Genomic DNA, 19,094 nt, shown 5'->3' on the forward strand with positions numbered 1-19,094 from the left:
TAACCTCTATAATGGAGACCAATGCAAACTGCCTATTCAGTTCATCTGCCCACCCCTTATTTTCCCTTATTATTAACGCCCTGACTCACTTCCTTGAGTAAGTGCTGGCTTTGTTAACTGGTTTAAATAGATGTAGGAACGTTTGCTCTCGGTTCACCTTTCTGGCGAGCTTTGTCATTGTTGTCAGTTTCTATTTTGTTTTAAGTCAGTCTTTGCATTTCTTTAAATTCTCTCTCGAGCTTTCTGACCTACCACCTAAATATGCCGGGTTCTACGCTTTTTCCAAAACTTTGATGCAAGCTTTAACTTTTTTGTAAAACATAAATAACGGGATGAATATTTCTTGAATATTTGAATATTCAAGAAAATTTGAATATTTCTTCTGTGTTGAATATGCATTCTGAAATATCCTCCTGCATATTTGCTGCCATAACTTTATTGATCTATCTCTTAATCTAATTTGCTTCCTTTAGGAGTTCTGCTTTTGTACCTCATTGTTACTCTTGGACTGATTCTCATCTCCTATTGAATGCAAGATCAGTCATATTATGGTCACAGGGGTGTCATCAGACTAAGATAATCCATTCATCATTTTGCACAATGCCAGTCTAGTAGAGTCTGTTCTAGTCAGTGTCAGAATACTTTGTTATAAGAAACTGTTCTGAAACCATCCTATGAACCCCTGATCCAGGCTCCCTCTACTGACCTAGTTTTTCCAGTCTCTGAATGAACAACATTTTGAATGCTAACCATTTCCCCATCCACTCCTCCTCACTAAGGGCCAAGCACTCATGCTCAAGGCTCCTGGGGATGGGGTTAGGTGGCCTGGGGATAGGGGCATGAGGGTTGAGGAGGTGAGGGGTCATGCAGGGGGGCAGGGGAGTGGTTCCTGACTCAACTTTGCTTCTCTCTGTGGTTTCGACCAGAGACCAATCTCTCTGAGTTTACTGCTCTCTCGAAGCTAGGGAGAGATCAAATGGAGGCTGACTCATATTGCTTGCATGTAATTGTCTGTGCATGGTTTAGGATGAGCAAGCTGAATAAAGGTAGAAGAAGCAAAAGACAGACAGCAAAGGTTAAAACACAAGATTCTGATGAGGAAGACATTCCACTCGTGGAGCTAGGTGAGTATCGCAGTTGGAGGCCTTCAGCACCCCCCCCCCCCCCCCCCACTTGAGCCTGTTGCTTTATTCAATGATCTGTATCTCAGTTTCATTTTACCAACCTCAATCCTCCTATACAGTGTGGAATTAAGGGACCTGTACCAATAGATTGATTGTTGGCTTTGGAAGGGTTTTGTTTTCATTCATAGCACCTAGAGTCTCACATGCTGAGGGGTGACCTTTTTGAAGTTTATAAAATCATGAGGGGCATAGACCGAGTGAATAGTCATGGTTTTATTTCCCAGGCTCGCTGAGTCCAGAACTCGAAGGCATAGGTTTTAGGGTGAGAGGGGAAAGACTTAAAAAAGGGATCTCAAGGGCAACGTTTTCACACAGAGGGTGGTGTGTGTATGAAATGAGCTGCCAGAGGATGTGATTAGATTCCCCACAGTGTGGAAACAGGCCCCTCGGCCCAACAAGTCCACACCGACCCACCCAGACCCGTTCCCCATACTTACCCCTGACTAATGCACATAACACTATGGGCAATTTAGCACGGCCAATCCACCCTAACCTTGGATTGTGGGAGGAAAACAGAGCATCCAGAGGAAACCCACGCAGACACGGGGGAGAATGTGCAAACTCCACACAGACAGTTGCCCGAGGCTGGAATCAAACCCAGGTCCCTGGTGCTGTGAGGCAGCAGTGCTAACCACTGAGCCACCATGCTACCTGGTGGAGGCTGGTACAATTATAGCATTTAAAAGGCATCTGGATGGGTATATGAATAGGAAGCGTTTAGAGGGATATGGGCCAAGTGCTGGACTAGAATAATTTGGGATATCTGGTCGGCATGAAGGAGTTGGGCCAAAGGGACTGTTTCTGTGCTGTACAGTTCTCTGACTGTATGTGGACTTTGCCCATAAATATCACCATCTGCCATTGTGATGCGGTCGACAGTGAGATTTGAACCCATGTCCCAAAAGCATTAGCCTGGGCTTCTACATTAGTCGTTCATCTTGGTACCTTTGGTCCAGCATTTGTTGCCGAAGGAAAGGCTGAGGTGGTGTCAATAGATTTTCAAAAGATGTTCAACAGAGGTGAGGAAGTTCTAACTTGCGGAATAGACGGTAGCGAAGTGGGTCCAAAATTAACTGAGTGATAGCAAACAGAGTAATGATCACTGAGTGTTCTTCAAGCGGCAAAGGAGTTTGTAATGGGGTTCCCTGAGGGTTGGTGCTGAGGCTCTTACTTTTCCTGTTATTTGGAGTATTGTGCGCAGTTTTGGGCCCCATATCTCAGGAAGGATGTACTGGCCCTGGAGCGTGTTCAGAGGGGGTTCACGAGAATGGGCTCAGGAATGGAAAGCTTAACATATGAGGAATGTTTGAGGACTCTGGGTCGATACTCGATGGAGTTTAGAAGGATGAAGGGGGATCCAATTGAAACATCCAGAACACCGAATGGCCTGGACAGATTGGATGTTGGGAAGATGTTTCCATCGGTAGGAGGGATGAGGACCCGAGGGCACAGCCTTAGAGTAAAGGGAAGAGGTTTTAGGATGGAGATAAGGAGAAACGTCTTCAGCCAGAGAGTGGGGAATCAATGGGATTCACTGCCACAGAGGGCTGTGGGGGCCAGGTCAGTGAGTGTGTTTACGACTGAGGCAGATATGTTCTTGAGTATCAAGGGGATCCAGGGGTTACAGGGAGGAAGCGGGAGAATGGGGTTGAGAAACCTGTCAGCCATGATTGAATGGTGGAGCAGACACGATGGGCTGAATGGCCTAATTTCTGCTCCTATGGCTTATGGTCTTATATATGCTTAAGGTCACAGCGGGTCAGGCAGCACTCATGGAGAGAGAGAGAGAGAGCAAGCTCGAGTTTAGACATTCAAAACATTGCCAGGGTTGGAGGGTTTGGGTTATAGGGAGAGGCCGAATACACTGGGGCTGTTTTCCCTGGAGCGTCGGAGGCTGAGGGATGATCTTATAGAAACTTATAAACTTATAAAATCTTTTCCCCATGGTAGGGGAGTCCAAAAGTAGATGGCATAGGTGAGAGGGGAAAGATATAAAAGGACCAAAGGGGCAACTTTTTCACGCAGAGGGTGATACGTGTATGGAATGAGCTGCCAGAGGAAGTGGTGGAGGCTGGTACAATTACAACATTTAAAAGGCATCTGGATGGGTATCTGAATAGGAAGGGTTTGGAGGGATATGGGCCGGGTGCTGGCAAATGGGACTGGATAAGTTTGGGATATCTGGTCGGCATGGACACGTTGGATCGAAGAGTACGTGCTGTACATCTCTATGACTCTGTGACTCTATGGACTCGTATGTTCTGTGTCTGTATCTCTCTGAGTAAAGGCAGGAGGGGCCTGGAGACAGCCAAGTATTTTCTCCCCCTGGGACTGCAAATTATTGCCTTTAACCAGTAACTAGGATGCTTTGTACTTCGTGTACCACTAGGCCATGCCTTCTGCAAAAGGATGGTAAGAACCTGGAGTAAGGGAATTGAATAACAGACTAGAACTCTGTAGGAAGCTAGAGAAGTGATTACTGGGCCTCTTGCTGAGATATTTGGATCATCGATAGTCACAGGTGAGGTGCCGGAAGACTGGAGGTTGGCTAATGTGGTGCCACTGTTTAAGAAGGGTGGTAAAGACAAGCCAGGGAACTATAGACCGGTGAACCTGATGTTGGTGGTTGGCAAGTTGTTGGAGGGAATCCTGAGGGACAGGATGTACATGTATTTGGAAAGGCAAGGACTAAATTAGGAATAGTCAATATGGCTTTGCTCATGGGAAATCATGTCTCACAAACTTGATTTAGTTTTTTGAAGAAGTATCAAAGAGGATTGATGAGGGCAGAGCAGTAGATGTGATCTATATGGACTTCAGTAAGGCGTTTGACAAGGTTCTCCATGGGAGACTGGTTAGCAAGGTTAGATCTCATGGAATACAGGGAGAACTAGCCATTTGGATACAGAACTGGCTCAAAGGTAGAAGACAGAGGGTGGTGGTGGAGGGTTGTTTTTCAGACTGGAGGCCTGTGACCAGTGGAGTGCCACAAGGATCAGTGCTGGGTCCACTATTTTTCATCATTTACATAAATGATTTGGATGTGAACATAAGAGGTATAGTTAGTAAATTTGCAGGTGACACCAAAATTGGAGATGTAGTGGACAGTGAAGGAGGTTACCTCAGATTACAACAGGATCTGGACCAGATGGGCCAATGGGCTGAGAAGTGGCAGATGGAGTTTAATTCAGATAAATGCGAGGTGCTGCATTTTGGAAAATCAAATCAGAGCAAGACTTATACACTTAATGGTAAGGTCCTGCTGAACAAAGAGACCTTGGAGTGCAGGTTCATAGCTCCTTGAAAGTGGAGTCGCAGGTCGATAGGATAGTGAAGAAGGCATTTGGTATGCTTTCCTTTATTGGTCAGAGTATTGGGTACAGGAGTTGGGAGGTCATGTTGCGGCTGTACAGGACATTGGTTAGGCCACTGTTGGAATATTGCGTGCAATTCTGGTCTCCTTTCTTTTGGAGAGATGTTGTTAAACTTGAAAGAGTTCAGAAAAAGTTGTGGCTACCTTCCAGTGGATAGAATTTAGGTTCCTGTCCCTTGACCGAATGCATCTGTAGTTTAGCCTCAAACCCTGAGATGAAGCTGCTCAAATCCTAAAAGCCTGTTGCGAAAATGCTTCCTTTGGACAAACCTTCCTGGACCTAAAGCTGTGACAGAGTAACACATCACCTGTCCTACCATCTGATGAGTACACCCCTTTGACTATCTACAGCAAACAAAATACTGACTGTGCTTACAAAGCTCGCAACCGTGTTCAACATTAGATATGGATCCAACTAAAGATAATCCAACAAGAGAGGTGACAGCCATTTGCAGATTCATTTCTCAGGGCAATGGATGGACCAATCAGAGTCAAGCAATTTGGATAAAATTTAAACAAACCTGGCAGTTAATTGTCATTCATCATTAATGGTTGCATTCTGCATGGCAATACCTCTACCAGAGTCCTCTTGCTATCCAATCAGCACTGACATACACTATGAATGTTCATTTCCCCCCTCAAGTTGATTTCAAAAAAACATTCCTTTCTGGGATTTGGACACTGCTGGCTGGCCAGCATTTAATCCCCGTTCCTAGTTGCCCCTTGAGAGAGCAGTAGTGAGCTGTGCATTCTTGCAAGTTTTCATGATGAGAGCAAGATTGACACGAATGTGCGATATTCAAATTCAGTCTGACCAAACAAGTGTTTGACCCTCCATAATGTTAAGCCCATAATCTTCTAAACCCGACAAACTGTACGAGACTAACTTGTACAAAAGGAAAATCTTGCGAATGCTGGAGATCTGAAACAAAAACTGAAATTGCTGGACAATCAGTATGTCTGCATCGCCTGCGGAGAGAGAGAGAAACATAGTTCACATTGAATCGATGGCACATCCTCTTTGTCATTTGCTCTCTCCTCTCTTCCACCCTGTTGGAGATCTTAGCTGGGTCACCAATCTGTCTCCCCCCGCCCCAGGCTTCAAACACACATTTCCTGAAACACAACTCTTGTGAAGAACCTATACCACTTTGGATGAGAGTTTGAGCTCATGGGCAAAATTGTAACCAAATGAAAAGAGATTTTAAATGGGGTGGGAGTTAAAAAGTCTTGAGTGAGATCTCTGTTTCCCAACAGAACAAGATTGGTCAAAGGCCTCTTGTGATGCAACTGTAGTGTTCCTTCCTCTAAGCTGGGAGGCCCATGTCAGAGGCCCACCTGCTCCAAAGGTCTTTGATTAGAAAGTATAAATTGGAGAGGTGGTTATTATCTTAAATATGGCAGGTTCAATCGTGGGTAGGTTTGAACTTGCGTTGTCCATCTTGATGACTGACTGCTAATAAAGATTTGTTGAGTTCATTAGCTACCTGCCAGATCTGACTGTCATTCGTCATCCAGTGAGGCAGATGGAGTCCATTTGCCTTCCACATCTGTTGACTTCTATTCTACGGTTCAATACAAACTCCAGTCTGCTCTGAAAAACATCCCTTACTGAGGACAACCAGACCTTTCTCATCATGGCCTTTATCCCATCACCAAATCACCCACAGTAATTTTCATCAACCACCACCCTTACATCACCAGAGCTTCCGATGAATCAAATTACACATAATGCCTGGTGAGAGTAATGCAGCCCATCAAAGGTGAGGACGGCATAAGGATAAAGAAATTCCACAAGTACATTGAGAGCAACTGGACAGAAAGAAGGAGCTCCAAAAGATCAACGATTAGGAGATGGGGGTGACATTAAATGAACATTTCCTGTCAGTTTTTACTGTGGAGAAAGAAATGAAGGCTTGAGAACCCAGGTTAAATAAATATTGATGTTTTGAAAACAGGTCACGTTACAAAAGTGTTGGAAAATATAAAGGTGGACCTGATCTCATATATCCCAGGATATTGTCAGAAGTTAGAGAGGAAATTGTGGGGCTCCTGACAGAAATATTTGCATCATCTGTAACTACGGGAGAGGTGCAAGATGGCAAATGTTGTACCTTTGTTTAAGAAGGGATGTTAGGAGATGCCTGGGAACTATAGAGCTGCGAGTTTGACTTTAGTGGTGGGTAAGTTGTTGGAGGTGATTCTGAATGATAGGGTTTATGTGCACTTGGAGAGGCAAGGAATGATTGGAGATAGTCAGCATGGTTTTGCGCAAAGTGAAATCATGTCTCACAAAGTTATTTTTTGAGGAAATAGCCAAGAAGATTGATGAAGGCAGAGTGGTAGACATTGATTCCTTGGATTATAGTAAAGCCTTTGACAAGGTTTCACATTGTTGACTAATTAGTAAAGTTAGATCATATGGATTCAAGATGAATCTGCCAATCGGATACAAAATTGGCTTAATGGTAGGAGACAGAGTGATGGTGGAGAGCAGGATTTTAACAATTTTAACAGGGCCCTGAATAATGTCGGAGAACAGAGAGACCCAGGAGTTCAGGTGCTTTGAAGTTTGCGTCACAGTAGATCGAGTGGATAAGGAGATGTTGAGCATACTTGCCTTCATTGCTCAGACCTTTGAGTATTGGGGTTGGGGTGTTATGTTGACATCATACCGGACATTGGCAGGGCCTCTTTTGGAATACTGGTTCTAGTCACAGGAAGGATATTATTCACCTGGAGAGGGTTCACAAAATATTTACCAGAATGTTAGGCCACTGTTGGAATATTGTGTCCAATTCTGGTCTCCTTCCTATCGGAAAGATGTTGTGAAACTTGAAAGGGTTCAGAAAAGATTTACAAGGATGTTGCCAGGGTTGGAGGATCTGAGCTAGAGGGAGAGGCTGAACAGGCTGGGGCTGTTTTCCCTGGAGCGTCGGAGGCTGAGGGGTGACCTTATAGAGGTTTACAAAATTATGAGGGGCATTGATAGGGTGAATAAACAAAGTCTTTTCCCTGGGGCCGGGGAGTCCAGAACTAGAGGGTTTAGGGTGAGAGGGGAAAGATATAAAAGAGACCTAAGGGGCAACTTTTTCACGCAGAGGGTGGTATGTGTATGGAATGAGCTGCCAGAGGATGTGGTGGAGGCTGGTACAATTGGAACATTTAAGAGGCATTTGGATGGGTATATGAATAGGAAGGGTTTGGAGGGATATGGGCTGGGTGCTTGCAGTTGGGACTAGATTGGGTTGGGATATCTGGTCGGCATGGATGGGTTGGACCGAAGGGTCTGTGTCCATGCTGTACATCTCTATAACTCTATGAATGGAGGGTTTAAATTATAAGGAGAGGCTGAATAGGCTGGGACTTTGTTCACTGGAGCACGGGAGGTTGAAAGGTGACCTTATAGAGGTTTCTAAAATCATGAGGGACATAGGTAAGGTGAATAACAGGTTTCTTTTCCCTAGGGTGGGGGGAATATCAAGACTCAGGGCAAATTTTTAAGGAGCAAGGAGAAAGATTTAAAAAAGCCATGATGGGCAATTTTATTTTACACAGAGAATGGTTCCTGTGTGGAACGAGCTTCCGGAGGAAGTGGTACGTGTGGGTGCAATTATTCTACTTAAAAGACATTTGGATAAGTTCATGAATAAGAAATGTTTGGAGGGGTATGGGCCAAGCACAGGCAGGTGGGACGCGTATAGTGTGGCATTAGGGTTAGCATGGACTGGTTGGACCAAAGGGTTTGTTTCTGACCTGTATGGCTCTGAGAGAGAGGGAGGGGCTAAATCAAAATGGAGATGGAAGGCAGAGGTAAGAGACTCCACCCCCTGCAAATTCGGGAAATTTCAGATCTGGATTCGCTTGGACACACAACTGAACAACTTATCCCATCACCAAAAATCACTTCATCTCTTAACTATCACCACTGAACGTTTTCCAGTTGATTAGTTTGCATGTGAAGCCTGTTAAGGACAGTGCTGACCATCAAAGGATAGAGGAAGGGCCTAAATCAAAATGGAGTTGGAAGGGGAGATAAAGCTCTGTTCTCTCTTCAGTGCCCAATGCTCTCGATAAGCATCAAGGGACAACCCCGTGCTGTCCCTGTCCTGGGAGTGTTTGATAGGGGACAGTGTAGAGGAACCGTTACTCTACATTTAACCTTGTCCTGTCCCTGACCCTGGGAGTGGTTGATGGGGACAGTGTAGAGAGAGCTTTACTCTGTATCTAACCCCATGCTGGCCTTGCCCTTGGAGTGTTTAATGGGGGGACAATGTAGAGGGAGCTTTACTCTGTATCTAACCCTGCGCTGTCCTTGCCCTGGGAGTGTTTGATGGTGGAATAGTGTAGAGGGTGCTTTACTCTGTATCTAACCCCGGCTGTCACTGTCCTGTGAGTGTTTGAAGGGGACATGATAGAGGGAGCTTTACTCTGTCTCTAACCCAGTGCTGTCCCTGTCCTTGGAGTGTTTGATGGGGACAATGTAGAGAAAGCTTTACTCTGTATCTAACCCTGTGCAGTCATTGTCCTGGGATTGTTTGATGGGGACAGTGTAAGAGGGAGCTTTACTCTTTATCTAACCCTGTGCTGTCCCTGTGTCTGATGGGGATGGTGTAGAGAGAGCTTTACTCTGTCTCTAACCCAGTGCTGTCCCTGTCCTTGGAGTGTTTGATGGGGACAATGTAGAGAAAGCTTTACTCTGTACCTAACCCTGTGCTGTCCCTGTCCTGGGAATGTCTGATGGGGGACAGTGTAGAGGGAGCTTTACTCTGTATCTAACCTGTGCAGTCCCTGTCCTGGGAGTGTTTGATGGGGACAGTGTAGAGGGAGCTTTACACTGTATCTAACCCTGTGCAGTCCCTGTCCTGGGAGTGTTTGATGTGCTCAGTGTAGAGCGAGCTTTACTCTGTATCTAAACCCATGCTGTCCCTGCCCTGGGAGTGTTTGATGGGGAACAGTGTAGAGGGAGCTTTACTCTGTATTTAACCCCATGCAATATCTGTCCTGGGAGTGTTTGATAGGGGACAATGTAGAGGGACCGTTACTCTACATTTAATCTTGTCCTGTCCCTGACCCTGGGAGTGTTTGATGGGGGACAGTGTAGAGGAAGCTTTGCTCTGTCTCTAACCCAGTGCTGTCCCTGTCCTTGGAGTGTTTGATGGGGACAGTGTAGAGAAAGCTTTACTCTGTATCTAACCCTGTGCTGTCACTGTCCTGGGAGTGTTTGATAGGGGACAGTGTAGAGGAAGCTTTACTCTGTATCTAACCCCGTGCTGTCCCTGTCCTGGGAGTGTTTGATGGGGACAGTGTAGAGGGAACTTTCCTCTGTATCTAACCCTGTGCTGACCCTGTGCTGGGAGTGTTTGATTGGGACAGAGTAGAGAGAGCTTTACTCTGTATCTAACCAGGTGCTGTCCTAGTCCTGGGAGTGTTTGATGGGGACAGTGTGGAGGGAGCTTTACTCTGTATCTAACCCCGTGCTGTGCCTGTCCTGGGAGTGTTTGATGGGACAGTGTAGAGAGAGCTTTACTCTGTATCTAACCCCGTGCTGTCCCTGTCCTGGGAGTGTTTGATGGGGACAGTGTAGAGGTAGCTTTACTCTGTATCTAACCCTGTGCTGTCCCTGTCCTGGGAGTGTTTGATGGGGGGACAGTGTAGAGGCAGCTTTACTCTGTATCTAACCCCGTGCTGTCCCTGTCCTGGGAGTGTTTGACGGGGGGACAGTATAGAGGAAGCTTTACTCTGTATCTAACCACATGCTGTGCCTGTCCTGGGAGTGTTTGACAGGGGGACAGTGTAGAGGAAGCTTTACTCTGTATCTAACCTCATGCTGTCACTGTCCTGGGAGTGGTTGATGGGGGACAGTGTAGAGGGAGCTTTACTCTGTTTCTAACCCTGTGCAGTCCCTGTCCTGGGAGTGTTTGATGGGGACAGTGTAGAGGGTGCTTTACTCTGTACCTAACCCGGTGCTGTCCCTGTCCTGGGAGTGTTTGATGGGGACAGTGTAGAGAGAGCTTTACTCTGTATCTAACCCCGTGCTGTCCCTGTCCTGGGAGTGTTTGATGAGGACAGTGTAGATGGAGCTTTACTCTGTATCTAACCCCGTGCTGTCCCTGTCCTGGGAGTGTTTGATGGGGACAGTGTAGAGGGAGCTTTACTCTGTATCTAACCTCATGCTGTCCCTGTCCTGGGAGTGTTTGATGAGGACAGTGTAGATGGAGCTTTACTCTGTATCTAACCCCGTGCTGTCCCTGTCCTGGGAGTGTTTGATGAGGACAGTGTAGATGGAGCTTTACTCTGTATCTAACCCCGTGCTGTCCCTGTCCTGGGAGTGTTTGATGGGGACAGTGTAGAGGAAGCTTTACACTGTATCTAACCCTGTGCTGTCCCTGTCCTGGGAGTGTTTGACGGGGGGACAGTGTAGAGGAAGCTTTACTCTGTATCTAACCTCATGCTGTTCCTGTCCTGGGAGTGTTTGACCGGGGGACAGTGTAGAGGAAGCTTTACTCTGTATCTAACCTCATGCTGTCCCTGTCCTGGGAGTGTTTGATGGGGACATTGTCTGTTTTTGGTATTTGGTCTGTTATTGGTAGTCATTCAGCAAAACTGAAAGCATACAACAAATTCAAATAGAGCATTTGAGTTATTCTGTTCCACAGGTACTTGCTATATTTGTTATTCCCTGTCACACCTTTCCTCTCAACTCCACAGAGAAGAAACGCCAGTTTGAAATGAAACGGAAGCAGATTTATGATGAAGGGCAAAATATTCAGCGAGCCCGGGAGCTGATCGCTACTGAAGACTTTGATGACCATGACGACTCTGATTGTGAGTTATCTGTCAGACTGGAATCTCATTATTGATGATTCTGTGAGATCCCTGAACTCTGACAGGAAGAAAAGAATTTGGATAAAGTGATTTTAAGGGTCTGTGAGGATCATTGGAAGACACACAATGCTCAGAGGGGATTGACAGACATTAATCAGTGTTAAAGTATCTCCCAAGGAGAGAGAGACAGGACCGAGAGACACCAGTCTCAGTCCAGATGACTCCCTGAGATAGAGAGGGGACTGAGAGACACCAATCACTATCCAGATATCTCCCTGTGACAGAGAAGGGACTGAGAGACACCAGTCTCAGTCCAGATGACTCCCTGAGATAGAGAGGGGACTGAGAGACACCAATCACTATCCAGATATCTCCCTGTGACAGAGAAGGGACTGAGAGACACCAGTCTCAGTCCAGATGACTCCCTGAGATAGAGAGGGGACTGAGAGACACCAATCACTATCCAGATATCTCCCTGTGACAGAGAAGGGACTGAGAGACACCAGTCTCAGTCCAGATGACTCCCTGAGATAGAGAGGGGACTGAGAGACACCAATCACTATCCAGATATCTCCCTGTGACAGAGAAGGGACTGAGAGACACCAGTCTCAGTCCAGATGACTCCCTGAGACAGATAATGGCCTGAGAGACACTTGTCATTTTACAGATATCCCCTTGAGAGGGTGACACCGGTCACTGTCTAGATATCTCCCTGATAGAGAGACGGGGGACTGAGAGACACCAGTCACTAATCCAGATATCTCCCTGAGACAGAGATGGAACTGAGAGACACCAGTCACTAATCCAGATATCTCCCTGAGACAGAGATGGGACTGAGAGACACCAGTCACTATCCAGATATCTCCCTGATAGAGAGACGGGGGACTGAGAGACAACAATCACGATCCAGATATCTCCCTGAGACAGAGATGGGACTGAGAGACACCAGTCACTACCCAGATATCTCCCTGAGAGGGTCGGGGAGTGAGAGACACCAGTGACATCCAGTGATCTCCCAGAGACAGAGACGGGACTGAGAGACACCAGTCACTATCCAGATATCTCCCTGAGACACAGAAGGGGCTGAGAGACACCAGTCACTATCCAGATATCTCCCTGAGACAGAGACGGGACTGAGAGACACCAGTCACTATCCAGATATCTCCCTGAGACACAGAAGGGGCTGAGAGACACCTGTCACTATTCACATATCTCCCTGAGACAGAGAAATGACTGAGAGACACCAGTCACTATCCAGATATCTCCCTGAGAGAGAGAAGGGACTGAGAGACAACACTCACTATCCAGATAACTCCCTGAGAGGGAGAATACACTGAGAGACACCAGTTTCTATCCAGATATCTGCTTGAGACAGAGAAGGGACTGAGAGACACCAATCACTATCCAGATATCTCACTGAGAGAGAGAGAGAGAGGGGATTGAGAGACTCCAGTCACTGTCCAGAAATCTCCCTCAGACAGAAGGGACTGAGAGACACCAGTCACTGTCCAGAAATCTCCCTGAGAGAGAAGGGACTGAGAGACACCAGTCACTACCCAGATAACTCACTGAGACAGAGAAGGGACTGAGAGACACCAGTTAGTGTCTAGATATCTCCTTGAGACAGAGAAGGGACTGAGAGACACCAGTCATTGTCCAGAAATCTCCCTGAGAGAGAGAAGGGACTGAGAGACACCAGTCACTACCCAGATAACTCACTGAGACAGAGAAGGGACTGAGAGACACCAGTCAGTGTCCAGATATCTCCCTAAGGCAGAGAAGGGAGTGAGAGACACTTGTCACTATCCAGATACCTCCTTGTGAGGGAGGGGACTAAGAGACTTCAGATACTATCAAGTAACCTCCCTGAGATTGGAAATGGACTGAGAGACATCAGTCAGTGTTCAGATATCTCCCTGAGACAGAGAAGGGACTGAGAGACACCAGTCAGTCTCCAGAAACTCCCTGAGACAGAGAAGGGACTGAGAGACACCAGTCAGTGTCCAGATATCTCCCTGAGACAGAGAAGGGACTGAGAGACAACAATCACTATCCAGACTTCTCCCTGAGACAGAGGAGGGACTCAGAGACACCAGTCACTATCCATATACCTCCGTGAGACAGTGAAGGGACTGAGAGACACCAATCACTGTCCAGATATCTCCCTGAGACAGAGAAGGGACTGAGAGACACCAGTCACTATCCAGATATCTCCCTGAGACAGAGAAGGGACTGAGAGACACTTGTCACTGTCCAGATATCTCCCTGAGACAGAGAAGGGACTGAGAGACACTTGTCACTATCCAGATATCACTCTGAGAGAGAGAGAGGGGATTTAGAGACACCAATCACTTTGCAGGGATCTCGCTGAGACAGAGAAGGGTCCGAGAAACACCAGTCTCAGTCCAGATGACTCCCTGAGACAGATAATGGCCTGAGAGACACTTGTCATTTTACAGATATCCCCTTGAGAGGGTGACACCAGTCACTGTCTAGATGTCTCCCTGATAGAGAGACGGGGGACTGAGAGACACCAGTCACTAATCCAGATATCTCCCTGAGACAGAGAAGGGGCTGAGAGACACCAGTCACTAATCCAGATATCTCCCTGAGACAGAGAAGGGGCTGAGAGACACCAGTCATTATCCAGATATCTCCCTGAGAGGGTCGGGGAGTGAGAGACACCAGTGACATCCAGTGATCTCCCAGAGACAGAGAAGGGACTGAGTGACACCAGTCACTATCCAGATATCTCCCTGAGACAGGGAAGAGACTGAGAGACACCAGTCACTATCCAGATATCTCCCTGAGACAGAGAAGGGACTCAGAGATGCCAGTCAATATCCATATACCTCCGTGAGACAGAGAAGGGACTGAGAGACACCAGTCACTATCCATTTATCTCCCTGAGACAGAGAAGGGACTGAGAGACACCAGTTAATGTACAGATATCTCCCTGAGAGAGAGGAGTCTGAGTGGCATCAGTCACTATCGGGATATGTCCCCTAGACAGAAAAGTGGCAGAGAGACACCAGTCTATGTCCAGGTATTGACCTGAGAGAGAGAGAGAGAGAGGGAGGGCAAGAGAGAATAGAGAGAGAGAGAGAGAGAGAGTAATTGACAGAGAGAGAGAGACAGAGAGAGAGGACTGAAAAACATCAGTTTTCTGATGTTGCCTTGCCGGGGAAAGGGCTGAGAGAGACATCAGTCATTTAAAAGATATGTCCCAGAAAGAGGGGGGTCTGTGAGACACCAGTAAATGTACAGATTTCTCCTGCCTCTGTGGCATGGGTCTTAGAACTACCGGACTATATCCAAATATCTACTTGAGAAAGGGAGAGAATGCACAAATCTACCCCTGAGAGACAGTGAGAGAGAGGGTAATGAGAGACACTAGTTGGTGTACTGATATCTCACAGAGTGAGAAGGGACTGAGAGGAAACAGCAATTAATGCATAGAGAGTGGTTACTGAGAAACGCCAGTCAATGTACAGATAAAAACCTGAGTTCTAAGGGACTGAGAGACACTGGTCAGTGTACAGATATCTTCTTCCTGAGAGAGAGAGAGAGAGCTGTCTGAAAGACACCAGTCGGTGTACAGATATTGCCTTGAGACAGAGAGAGAGAGAGAGAGAGAGAGAGGACAGAGAGACGCAGTCAGTGTACAGATATCTCCCTGAGATAGGGATTGGCGTGTGGGATCTGAGAGACACCAGTCAGGGTATAGATATCTCCCTGAGATAGGGATTGGGGTGTGAGATCTGAATGATACCAGTTAGTGTACAGATATAGAACATAGAACATAGAACATAGAAGAATACAGCGCAGTACAGGCCCTTCGGCTCTCGATGTTGCGCCGATCCAAGCCCACCTAACCTACACTAACCCACTATCCTCCATATACCTATCCAATGCCCGCTTAAATACCCATAAAGAGGGAGAGTCCACCACTGCTACTGGCAGGGCATTCCATGAACTTACGACTCGCTGAGTAAAGAACCTACCCCCAACATCAGTCCTATATCTACCCCCCCTTAATTTAAAGCTATGCCCCCTTGTAATAGCTGACTCCATACGTGGAAAAAGGTTCTCACTGTCAACCCTATCTAACCCCCTAATCATCTTGTACACCTCTATCAAGTCACCCCTAAACCTTCTTTTCTCCAATGAAAACAACCCCAAGTGCCTCAGCCTTTCCTCATAGGATCTTCCTACCATACCAGGCAACATCCTGGTAAACTTCCTCTGCACCCGTTCCAGTGCCTCCACATCCTTCCTATAGTATGGCGACCAAAACTGCACACAATATTCCAGATGCGGCCGCACCAGAGTCTTATACAACTGCAGCATGACCTCAGGACTCCGGAACTCAATTCTTCTACCAATAAAAGCCAGTATGTCATATGCCTTCTTCACTGCACTATTTACCTGGGTGGCAACTTTCAGAGATCTGTGTACATGGACACCAAGATCCCTCTGCTCTTCCACACTACCAAGTATCCGACCATTAGCCCAGTACCCCATCTTTTTGTTACTCTTACCAAAGTGAATCACTTCACACTTAGCTACATTGAACTCCATTTGCCACCTTTCTGCCCAGCTCTGCAGCTTCTCTATATCCCGCTGTAACCTGCCATATCCTTCCTCACTGTCTACAACTCCTCCGACTTTCGTATCATCCGCAAACTTGCTCACCCAACCTTCTAACCCTTCCTCCAGGTCATTTATAAAAATGACAAACAGCAATGGTCCCAAAACAGATCCTTGCGGAACACCGCTAGTGACGGCACTCCAAGATGAACCTTTGTTCCTAATCCAAACCTCCAACTCACCCTCAATGCCATATCTCTGTATTTTCTGCAGTAGCCTACCATAAGAGGGGACCTTATCAAACGCCTTACTAAAATCCATATATACCACATCTACCGCTTTCCCCTCATCTACCTCCTTAGTCACCTTCTCAAAGAATTCAATAAGGTTTGTGAGGCACGACCTGCCCTTCACAAAACCATGCTGACTATCCTTGATCACATCATTCTTATCCAGATGTGCATAAATCCTATCCCTTACAATTCTCTCTAAGACTTTGCCCACAACAGAAGTGAGACTCACTGGCCTATAGTTACTAGGATTATCCCTACTCCCCTTCTTGAACAAGGGAACCACGTTTGCTAGCCTCCAGTCCTCTGGCACTACTCCTGTCGACAAAGAGGACACAAAAATCAAGGCCAATGGCTCTGCAATCTCTTCCCTTGCTTCCCAGAGAATCCTAGGATAAATGCCATCAGGCCCAGGGGACTTATCTATTTTCACCCTTGCCAGAATTTCCAACACCTCTTCTCTACATATCTCAAAGCTATCCATTCTACTTATTCGTGCCTCAGTATTCATATCGACAACAATGTCCTGTTCCTGAGTGAATACTGACGAAAAGTATTCATTCAGTGCCTCCCCAATCTCTTCAGCCTCCACACGCAACTTCCCATTACTATCCTTGATTGGACCTATTCCTACCCTAGTCATTCTTTTATTCCTAACATACCTATAGAAAGCCTTAGGGTTTTCCCTAATCCTACCAACTAAGGACCTTTCATGTCCCCTCCTTGCTGCTCTTAGCTCTCTCTTCAGATCCTTCCAGGCTACCTTATAACTCTCAATCGCCCCAATTGAACCTTCACGCCTCATCTTTACAAAGGCCGCTCTCTTCCCTTTAACAAGGGATTCCAATTCCTTATTAAACCACGGCTCCCTCACACGACCCTTTCCTCCCTGCCTGATAGGTATGTACTTATCAAGGACACTCAATAGTTGCTCCTTGAACAAGTTCCACATATCAATTACGCTCTTGCCTTGGAATCTACTTTTCCAATCCACACATCCTAAGTCATGCCTCAACGCATCATAATTTCCCTGCCCCCAGCTATAACTCTTGCCCTGTAGTACACACTTATCCCTCTCCATCACGAGAGTAAAAATCACCGAATTGTGGTCACTGTCCCCAAAGTGCTCACCTACCTCTAGTTCTAATACCTGGCCTGGTTCGTTACCCAGAACCAAATCCAGTATGGCCTCACCTCTTGTTGGCTTATCTACATATTGTGTCCGGAAACTCTCCAGCACACATTGGACAAACACTGACCCATCTAACGAACTTGAGCTATAGCTTTCCCAATCAATATCAGGAAAGTTAAAGTCTCCCATAACAACCACCCTATTACTGTCACTCTTCTCCTGAATCATCTTCACAATCCTTTCTTCAATGATTCTAGGACTATTAGGAGGCCTGTAAAAGACTCCTAACAGGGTGACCTCACCTCTCCTATTCCTAACCTCAACCCAAACTACCTCAGATGGCAAATCTTCATACATCTTCCTTTCCACCGCTGTAATACTATCTTTGACAAGCAAAGCCACCCCCCCCCCTCTTTTACCCTCACCTCTGACCCTACTAAAACATTTAAACCCTGGAACCTGAGTGACACCAGTCAGTGTACAGATATCTCCCTGAGATAGGGTTTGGGGTGTGAGATCTGAACGATACCAGTCAGTGTACAGATATCTCCCTGAGATAGGGATTGGGGTGTGAGATCTGAACGATACCAGTCAGTGTACAGATATCTCCCTGAGATAGGGTTTGGGGTGTGAGATCTGAACGATACCAGTCAGTGTACAGATATCTCCCTGTGATAGGGATTGGGGTGTGGGATCTGAGAGACACCAGTCAGTGTACAAATATGTCCCTGAGATAGGGGTTAGGGTGTGGGATCTGAACGATACCAGCCAGTGTACAGATATCTCCCTGAGAGAGTGGGGGTACTGAGTGACACCAGTCAGTGTACAGATATCTCCCTGAGATAGGGATTGGGGTGTGAGATCTGAGAGACACCAGTCAGTGTACAGATATCTCCCTGACATAGGGATTGTGGTGTGGGATCTGAGAGACACCAGTCAGTGTACAGATATGTCCCTGAGATAGGGGTTGGGCTGTGGGATCTGAGTGACACCAGTCAGTGTACAGAGATCTCCCTGAGAGAGTGGGGGTACTCAGTGACACCAGTCAGTGTACAGATACCTCCCTGAGAGAGAGGGGGTACTGAGTGACACCAGCCAGTGTACAGATATCTCCCTGAGAGTGAGTGCGGTCTGAGAGACCCTGGTGATTGTTCAGATATCTCCCTGAAAGAGAGAGAGAGAGGGACTACTGAGAGACACCAGTCAGTGTACAGATATCACCTCCCTGAGAGAGAGAGAGAGAGCTGTCTGAAAGTCAACAGTTGGTGTACAGATATTGCCCTGAGACAGAGAGAGTGTGAGGACAGAGAGACGGCAGTCAGTGAACAGATATCTCACTGAGATAGGGATTGGGGTGTGGGATCTGAGAGACACCAGTCAGTGTACAGATATCTCACTGAGATAGGGATTGGGGTGTGGGATCTGAACGATACCAGTCAGTGCACAGATATCTCCATGAGATAGGGATTGGGGTGAGGGGTCTGAGTGACACCTGCCAGTGTATAGGTATCTGCCTGAGATAGGGATTGGGATGAGGGATCTGACAGACACCAGTCAGTGTACAGATATCTCCCTGAGATAGGGGTTGGGGTGTGGGATCTGAACGATACCAGCCAGTGTACAGATATCTCCCTGAGAGAGAGGGGGTACTGAATGACACCAGTCAGTGTGCAGATATCTCCCTGAGATAGGGATTG

The 19,094-nt window shown here is 46.7% G+C and overlaps 1 protein-coding gene across 1 annotated transcript in view; it reads left to right on the forward strand.

Moving 5' to 3' along the window:
* The window catches only part of LOC140492443 (protein phosphatase inhibitor 2-like), a 102,340-nt gene that overhangs the window by 15,669 nt on the left and 67,577 nt on the right, over positions 1 to 19,094 (forward strand). The window contains exons 4-5 of the mRNA XM_072591333.1: positions 1,027 to 1,124; positions 11,269 to 11,385. Coding sequence (XP_072447434.1) covers positions 1,027 to 1,124; positions 11,269 to 11,385 — 215 coding nt within the window. The remainder of the gene's footprint in view (positions 1 to 1,026; positions 1,125 to 11,268; positions 11,386 to 19,094) is intronic.

Source organism: Chiloscyllium punctatum, chromosome 21 (assembly GCF_047496795.1).
Source record: "Chiloscyllium punctatum isolate Juve2018m chromosome 21, sChiPun1.3, whole genome shotgun sequence".
In the NCBI taxonomy this organism is placed as follows: domain Eukaryota; kingdom Metazoa; phylum Chordata; class Chondrichthyes; order Orectolobiformes; family Hemiscylliidae; genus Chiloscyllium; species Chiloscyllium punctatum.